At 40.2% G+C, this 9843-nt stretch overlaps 1 protein-coding gene across 1 annotated transcript; it reads left to right on the top strand.

The window, feature by feature from the left end:
- Positions 1–4687: 4687 nt before the first annotated feature.
- LOC127652375 (E3 ubiquitin/ISG15 ligase TRIM25-like) lies at positions 4688–9544 on the top strand. Its single transcript, XM_052138480.1, has 5 exons — positions 4688–5269; positions 6846–6941; positions 7490–7723; positions 8597–8756; positions 9318–9544. Exons 1-5 carry the CDS (start codon positions 4688–4690, stop codon positions 9542–9544), a joined length of 1299 nt encoding a protein of 432 aa, XP_051994440.1.
- The last annotated feature ends 299 nt before the right edge of the window (positions 9545–9843 follow it).

Raw genomic sequence — 9843 nt, 5'->3', positions numbered from 1 at the left:
ATTGTGCACCTTTAATGTGTTTTCTATTAAAGCAATAAGCTACTTATTACATGTGTTTATTTTTGATAGTGGGAAGCTTAATGATTTATTTTAATATAAAAGGGTTTCACATCGGTGGGAGTAAATGCCAAAATTCAAGTACAAATATTTATCATACACATGTCACAGAGCAGGAATTAGCTCTCAAGTTTTGCAACACTTTAACCTCCAAAAGTATTACATATTTAAGGAAAGGTTAAGATTTTGAACAGGGAGGATATGGTTTGAAAGAGGAGTGAAGAAAGTTATCTACATGATATTAGAACGGTGGGAGGCCTGCGATACCATTTGTCAGAAACATGTTGTCTTATAATGCTGCCGGAAATTATCCTACTTACAACTTCTGACTTACGAGCATGTGACGTTAAAGTAATTTGTTGCCGGAAAAACATTCATTCATATATATTTCTTGAGGAACTTTTATTTTGACACCATAAAAAATATTCCTGGGCTTGAGAATGATAATGGACTTTTGGTCAAATACAAACTTTTATGGTGTAAATTTGTACAACATGCATGAAATGTTTGCTGATATACATAAATGATTATGATCAAAACTGTAAGCGCTAATAATTCACTTTATTTATAGAAATTATAAAAAAATTGTTGTTGACTATAAAAAACAGTACTCACCTCCGCCATGTTGAAAGTTTACGACGACTCCCATCTCAGAAACTCTGGTATCAAAATTATCTCAGAGTTTCCCAGTCGTAATTACGTTCTCATTCATCCGCTCATGTTCGAGATCCACCTATGGGAAGGGCATCCGTACCTGACCTCTGCAGAAGCATCCAACTGCACCTAGAAGTCTGGCTAGACAGACAGAAGCGCGTGCCCTATGCTCGGTAAGGGCCCACCCCCTTACCTAAGAGCATATAACGACCTGCACGCCCAAGCTTCATGCCCTAGCTCACAGGCTTTTAGTGTGGAGCACTTCCTGTCGTTACGCGCGACCCATGTTCCAGGCATTTTGAACAGGGGCGCGGACCTTCTGTCGAGGGGGAACCTGCTCTACGGAGACTGGCGCCTCCACCCCAATATAGTGGGCATGTTGTGGGAAAGATTCGGACAGGCGACCATAGATCTCTTCGCCTTGCGCAATAACTCCCATTGTCCTATGTTCTTCTCGCTAAAGGACGAGGACGCGCCCCTCAGCGTGGATGCACTAGCCCACCCGTGGTCCAAAGTGCTGCTCTATGCATTTCCTCCCCTGTGCCTGTTAATACCTATTCTGCGTGCCCAACCATGGCCCCTCCCTCTACGCACAGACCTGTTGTCTCAGGCGAATGGGGAGATATATCACCCACACCCGGACTGGGTGGCTCTTTGGGCTTGGCCCGTGAGAGGACAAATTGAAGCCCGATGGGGCTCCCCCCATGGGTAGTTGCCACTATACAGAACACTAGGGCCTCCTCCACAAGGTCCCTATATGTGTAAGTGGCAAGTCCCCTCATTCGTAGATTTATGAAGGGTGCCCACCGTTCTCTCCCAGTTACTAGGAGAACTGTTCCTGAGTGGGACCTCTCTATGGTGCTGGAGGCTTTATGTCAGCCGACTTTTGAGCCCCTGGGAAGCATTTGCCTAAAATTGCTGTCTTTCAAGACAGCGTTGCTCCTGGCCTTAGCATCAGCTAAACATGTCAGTGACCTGCATGCACTCTCTGTTCATTCCTTGTGCACTAAATTCTCTTAGTGGAGATAAGGTTTTCCTTAAGCCTAACCCCTGCCAAAATGCTTTTCACATTCTCATGTAAGGTAATGGAGCTTTCCGCTTTTCACCCTCCTCCTTTTTCATCTGCGGAGTATCAGAGGCTGAATGGTCTGTGTCCGGTCCGTGCCCTGCGGGTTTACTTGGATAGGACTAGTGCTTTTCGGAAGAGTAATCAGCTCTTTATCTCTTGGGGGTGGGTTCTTCATAGCCCCTTCCCTGTTAGCTCCTTTTGTTTATATATATATATACAGGTATATAAAGTAAGAAAAAGGGGTTAGGGTCCGGTTGGCTGCGCACATTCATGTCACCAAGCATGCATTAACATTCCTGCCTGGGTGTTGTCTTTACTGTATGCTGCTGGGCTGCATTTTTATGTTTGTGCCACTAACATGTTATTTATGCTCTACCTGTACACAGTTCTCACTTGTGTGCTTCAGGGTTGCCATGTGTGTGATTATGGGACATGTCAAGCACCGCATCTTTTGGGCGACCGTTCCCTTAACTGGCTTGTAGGACCTCACTGTGAGTGTATTGTGCAATCGGGGAGCTGTCAATGTCTCCCATAGGTGGATCTCAAACACGAAATGATGAAAGAGAACAATAGGTTACTCACGTAACCCCGGTTCTCTGAAACATCGAGTGGAGAGATCCACCAAGCTTGCCCCGCTTGCTGCACGAGAAGCGAATATACTTACTGAGGAGCAGCTGCGCGTGAAGGTCATTATATGCTCTTAGGTAAGGGGGTGGGTCCTTACCGAGCAAAGGTCACATGCTTCTGTCTGTCTATCTAGACTTGGTGCAGTTGGATGCTTCTGCAGAGGTCAGGTACGATGCCCTTCCCATAGGTAGATCTCTCCACTCTATGTTTCAGAGAACCGGGGTTACGTGAGTAACCTATTGACTTGAGGGGTCGTTCATGTGCATTTACAAGTGGGATACTCATATTTACGATAATTCTGATAGCACATGAAGGCAACATTAATCCCATCCCAAAATCCCAATTAGCAATTCAAGTGCATTGACACTCTCTTGACTGCAGGTGGCGCTGTGATAAGGTAAGTTACATTATCGCTAATTCCTGAATCTTTTGAGCTCATCTTCATCATGTGGCGGCTAGAATGACTTTCCTGTGAACATGCATAATTAAATATCCCATTAGAGTGGTTAATCCGAGGTCTTTAGATGACCCAAAATTCTGATTCATAGAAGCATACACCTGCTGATTTATTCAGTGTTTCGTTTCATATTTTCAAAGGAATTGTTTTTTCTTGCCTGTCTGCATTTCTACAACATTGTGTGCATAGATTTCTCCAACCTGCTCTCACATCCAATCTAACCACATTCATCTGTTTATGAACCTCTTCAGTTTTAACTGGAGCACAGTTCATTTTTATGAAAATATGAATCCCAAAATACAATAAGTAATAACATTCTGCATTGTGCTATAAGAGTGAGTAAGGGAATCCGTAATGGTGCCTTCTACAAACATCTGAATTGGTTAACCCTCGTGTACTGATAGAACATTTTTGTCCGACTTGTCAAATTTGTTCAAATACAAACGGTATCCTTCTTTGGAGAGATATATAACTTTGTGATCCCTCTTTTTACCATTTTAAAACACACTTAAAACATGAACTGATTCCATTAAGTTTAGGTATTTTTCCAAAAAAGGACACATTTGTCCGACCATAGAAATGAATGAGGAAATCAATAAAACAAAGACAAAATGCAAAACACACACACACAAATGAATTGCTGAGACTATGACACAATCACAATTCAGAATACACACACATACAGACAAGCAGACACGTGAAGACAGACATAAATGAATGGACATCAATCGGTGAGACCATAACACAATGCAGAACACACACATATACACACTTACAGGACTTCAAGTACAAGGTTTCAGACAACGTTGCTTGTTTTTATTTGGGAAACATGTATTGCAGTGCAAAACAAATTTTCTTGACTAACTTTATTGAATGATGTTTGCAAAATACATGGTAGATAACTAAATACTTATTCCAAGTCTTCTCATTGTGACGTGGTCAGATTTAACTGTAAGTTGCGCATTGTAAACTCAGCATATATTCATAGCAAGTGGTTTAAAAAACATAAACATTGACAAAAATAGTCTTTTATAATGTCTAAATATATATCAATATACATATCTTGTGATAATATCAAGACATTAAGTTACAGCACTGAGTTACAGAGACCTTGCAAAAATAAGGGGAACACTGAGGCCACCTATAGGCTATACTTGTCATTGCAATTGTCATGTTTCTCCAGCAGATGCTCCTTATGCATGACACATTGCTGCCTTTTCATTAAAAAAAATCTTATCTTAAAAACGTATCTTTTTACAGAAGTGAAGGTAACAAAACATTTGATTGTTTTATATAAAAGTTGAGTGGTGTAATTTGAGCTAAATGAGGTCTAATCCATAAAGTACACCAAAATACCAATATTAACTATGAAAGAAGTAAGCTAAAAGGTGGGACACACAAAATGTGTTGTTATAAGAGGTTTATGAAAAAAGCTGTTACAAAAAGACTGTTAGCCCAAAATTAGCAAGGCGCTAGAGAAATCATGTTCTGATACATGTCAGTGTGAAAGCTTTTAATTGTGACAAGTACAGGTACAAATAAGCTGATCATGGTTATATGTTTGGTTTATTGTCATTCTGTGATGAGAACTCAAATCGTTCATTCATACGTTTGAAACTTTGATGCACACCTTTGAGACACAAAATACAGTGGATAACATTAAAATAAATTGTTTACAGTAAGTTACACCCTTCAGGAAATAAACCTGTTACTTAAGCATGTAATCAGGAAGATAAGTCAAGTTTCCAGTAAAGAGAAAAAGAAACAAAACTCTTCAAGCTGCAGTGTGTGTCATCTCTCTATCTGTTAGGACATCCAGTGAAATGGCAGAAGCCAATATTTCATGGACTGATGACCAGTTATGCTGTCCAGTGTGTCTGGATCTCCTAAAGGATCCAGTGGGCATTCCCTGTGGACACAGTTACTGTATGAGCTGTATTACAGAATACTGGAATCAGGATGATCTGAGGGGAGTCTTCAGATGCCCTACGTGTAGAAAGACCTTCACTCCAAGACCTGATTTAGGGAAGAATGTGATGCTTGCTGAAATGGTGGAGAAACTGAAGAGGGCAAGAATCCAAGTTACTCAATGCTACGCTGGTCCTGGAGATGTGGAGTGTGGCGTCTGTACTGGAAGAAAACAGAAAGCCGTCAAGTCCTGTCTGGTGTGTCTGAACTCTTACTGTCAAAATCATCTTGAACAACATGAGAATCTCTTCAAGGGTATGAGACATAACGTGATAGATGCCACTGGACGACTCCAGGAGATGATCTGCCCTCAACATGATAAAATTCTGGAATTTTACTGTCACACTGACCAGAAATGCATTTGTGTGCTGTGTATGATAAATGAACACAAAAACCACAACACTGTATCAGCAGCAGAAGCAAGCAATGAGAAACAGGTAACCAACATTTCCTTAACTGTCACTCATCACTCATGATGTTAAGTTAGTTCATGTTTATGTTCACTGGAATATGTTGTTACTGGAAAAACAGGACTACATATATTTCTGCAGACCTGAAATATGTTGCTGCAAGTACAATTCGATGCAGTTCGAAGTCTAACGTCCAAAGTTGGCGCTGAAAGCGAGTTCTTTTCTCCAATACAGATTAGGTCATGATATTGATCTTATTTCAAACTTGTAACAATTTACACCGAGATAAATGTCAATACTTGGCGAGAGGTATCCATTAGCATTCCCATTTATCTCAAAGGCAGTTGTTTGGCTTCCGCATGCCACCGGAAGTATTGAATTCTGCCATCTTTGCTCATTGGCACTTATGCTGCATTCCATTCAAAGTTGTGGGAAATTTGTAATCTCCGACCCTAAAGGCTTTCCATTGCCGGATTCTCAGAAGATTACGTATACGTAAAAGTGCAACGCTACCGTTAGCTTAGCAAGTGTCCGGCTGACGACAAATACATCTCTTAGTAACCAAATTGCAGAGGATAAATGATACTATGAAATTTAAGCCTTTGTTCTACAGGTGTGCATTGATCAAAAGATAGTTCAATCTGCCGTTTACACATCAGTCTCTACAAACAATTGTTAAACAAGTTTTATTATCATGTAATTTAGGATATTTAACTCACAGATGCTTTTTATTTTCCAAAAATGTGAACATTTACGATATCTTGAATTTCCAAGTTGGAAGTCCGACTAAAAGTTGCATTATGTTGCATTATTATGCATAGGAGTGGTGTAGTGGTCTAAAGCACATAACTGGTAGTCTGGTAATCAGAAGGACCCTGGTTCAAGCCCCACAGTCACCACCATTGTGTCCTTGAGCAAGGCACTTAACTCCAGGTTGCTCCAGGGGAATTGTCTCTGTAATAAGGGCACTGTAAGTTGCTTTGGATAAAAGCGTCTGCCAAATGCATAAATGTAAATGTAAATTATTCCAGGTGGGAATTTGGAAATCCAGTATGTCAGAGTTGAATGGAATGCAGCATCATGGTTTTTGCTCAGTCAACTGAGCCGTTAATGTCCTGTAACTAATAACTCTTACGTCAGCGATGACATCAAAAGCAGCAGACAGGTCAAATACATTTTTTGAAGGTTTGAGCCCTCAATGGCTACTTTTAAATGACCTTCAAAAGAGAGAGATGCTTTTTGGGCCTATGTTGTGTAGTTATAACCTATAATGTTTAAGTCGGGTGAAACCTTGAACTTGTAATGACTCGGTCGTGTCACAGACTTGAACACGTTTAAAACACAACAAACTTTAAGAGCCACAATTGGACATTTCACCTGGAAATGGCAGCAAATTATCCACTGCAACATATGCTTTCCTAACATTAGGTGCAGTCACATTTTTCCGAGATACCAGGTAGGCTTTGTTAAATTTTCTCGCAATCAGGGGCAGAATGATTGTGTAATGTCAGTCATAAAACCGTAGCCTTCCAGACTCAAACAGCCCAATCATTCACTCTTACGTAGCATTTCTCAGTTTATCAAGTATTTGTGCTTTGTACAGAAAGTTTTGGCGGAGACGCAGCTTAAATTCCAGCAGAGAATCCAGCAGAGAGAGAAAGATCTTCAGGAGCTGAGAGAGGCTGTGGAGTCTCATAAGGTGAATGTTAAGAAGAAGAGAAGTTTAAGTCTCAGTTTTTAATATGGCTGTGTGATGTCCTGTACAGTACCACTAAGATCAAAGCAGATGTTGCCATACAAATAATCATTAACAATCACTTTGAGGGACTTTGTTCTATATTTTCTTTCGTCATTTTCATTTTCCTGAAAAGTACATACCGAAAAAAAATACCACCTGCCTAATATGCTGTTGGTCCTCCGTATCCCCCCGAGGTATGGACCCCTGAGGGTGTCCAGTGGTATCTGGCACCAAGACATCAGCAGCAGATCCTTCAAGTCCTGTAAGTTGCGAGGTGGAGTCACCATTTTTTGGACTTGTTGGTCCAGCACATCCCACAGATGCTCAATTGGATTGAGATCCGGGGAATTTGTAGGCCAGGGCAACAACTTGAACCATCATGTTCCTCAAACAATTCCCGAACAATGTTTGGCAGGATGAAAGAGGCCACTGTCATCAGGGAATAAATCATGGTATAAAACCAATAATAAATCTTGGATTTGTCTTTTTTAACCCTGTTACACTAACAGCACTCTGCACAGACAGCAGTGGAGGACTGTGAGCTGATTTTCACCGAGTTCATCTCATCCATTGAGAGAAGGCGCTCTGAGGTCACACAGCTGATCAGAGATCAGGAGAAGGCTGCAGTGAGTCGAGCTGAAGAACTCTTGAAGCAACTGGAGCAGGAGATTGATGATCTGAGGAGGAGAGATGCTGAGTTGCAGCGGCTTTCATACTCCAACGATGACATCCATGTCCTCCAGGTAACCGAAATCTAGAAAAACACTCAGTGGACTTTAGTGAAGTCTTCTTATTACAGAGAGTTTTTACTTATTTTGCTGGACCATAATTAATATCCCAGATACCACACGTACATCTCCGAGATGTCTGTTTATGAGCGTTTCATCTGGAAAGTGTCAAATCTAATTAACATCTGCTAAACATCTTAAAAAGGTCAAATTTAACATTCAAAATTCAGCTGATGTCTTTGAGACGTTTATGATCTTGAATGTTAAATTTTACCTTTTTAAGATGTTTAGCAGATGTTTATTAGAATCTGATGCCTTCTAGATAAAACACTGTTAAACAGACTTCTCAGAGATGTATGTGTGCTAACTGGGCTAATTTAGTGCTGCCACCAAATAATTTTTTAACCCTCCTATGTTTTTTTACCTAAATACTAAATACATATTTGTTCTTCAAAAATGTGCTTATTTGTATATGCAAATTAATGGTAATGTAAAGATCAAAATAGCATAAAATCCCAAAGGAAATGCATATGTTTATTGTTCTTACAGAAAAAAAAATCGTTACACATTGCACCCTTCAGGTCAAAAATGACCACAGTAACCAAATAGAGGTGCTATTTCCCATAGGAGGGTTAACCCTTATTTAAAATGGACCATGTTTTACTATAGTAATAATGCATAGTGGTCTAAAGCACTGGACTGGTAATCAGAAGGTTGCTGGTTTGATCCCCACAGCCACCACCATTGTGTCCTTGAGCAAGGCACTTAACTCCAGGTTGCTCCGGGGGGATTGTCTCTGTAATATGAGCTCTATAAGTTGCTTTGGATAAAAGCATCTGCCAAATGCATAAATGTAAATGTAAAATCTGTTTGGCTTTGTGTCTGTAGAGTTTCCATTCTCTCTCCGCCCCTTCTGGACTTACAGACTCGCCCAGCATCAATGTCACTTCTCATCTCCCTTATGATCACATAATGAACTCTGTCTCTCAACTCAGAGACCAACTGGAGCATTTCTGCGAAGAGGAGATGGAGAAGATATTTGCTGGAGGTACATTTCTGGATATTCCTTCATTATTTTGTTCATTCTTTATTTATTTAGATGTAATTTGAGCATCAGTTAATAAATATAAAATGGAATTGATGTAGATTGAAATTGATAAGAATTCAACTTATAATGGGAATTAAACTTCATTTGTCCCACGGATTCTACAGTGACAATCATTCAGATCATACCGACTTCTGACCGTTCCTACATGGTACATTACTAGGGAAAAGACGACACACTAATATCAATTCATTCATTTTAATTTATTTGTTATGCTTATACATATTGCTCCAAAGCAGCTTTGCAAAGAATAGAATAATGCCAAACAAACGCCCAAAGGAACAAGTCAACGGGAACCAAGAGATGAGGACAAAACCTTGGGAGGAACCGAGTCTCAGTTGGGGAAGCCAATAACTTAATGGCTATAATCACATGTATAGGAATAGTGATGGCAGAGACATGTGACTTGGCTGGAGTTGGGTGGGACTCTTTGATGGCAGATGTATTGAAGTAATAGTGGAAAACAAGTAACAGTAACTCCCAAACTCTAACCAATATCTATAGGCTACAACAGCAAGACGAAAGATGAGATTCCTGGGAATTCCCTGGAAAACACCATGGTGGAGCTGCATAGAGAACCAATGACAGCACATGATTCACGGAAAAGAAGAACCACCACCACCATAACGGTTTTGGACCCAGAGACTGGCAAAGAAGTATCGCTCGACGAGGCCTATCGTATGGGTCTGATTAATTACAATACATACATTCATATTCAAGGGAAACAATGACAACAGTTTTAAGTTCAAGTTAAGAGTTTAAGTTCAGCATAGTGAAGGGTCCTCTTGTTCTTTATCAAAATTAATAGTTAATTTTAGCGCTTTCGATTTAACGCTGTGTGATTAATAATATAAAAAATTATGCATAAATACATTTACACAATTAATCATGTCCCCAGACCTTAATACGGACGATTTCTGAGCAATTCAAACTTGAAGTACCAACAATTTCCTCCAGGGGGCAGTAAGCAAAACTCCAGCTTTTAAGGCAACGTGCAGCTTATACAGAGAACAAACCACCGACAGCAGAC

Source organism: Xyrauchen texanus, chromosome 12 (genome assembly GCF_025860055.1).
Source record: "Xyrauchen texanus isolate HMW12.3.18 chromosome 12, RBS_HiC_50CHRs, whole genome shotgun sequence".
NCBI lineage: Eukaryota > Metazoa > Chordata > Actinopteri > Cypriniformes > Catostomidae > Xyrauchen > Xyrauchen texanus.
This window is presented reverse-complemented; position numbering and strand designations above follow the sequence as displayed.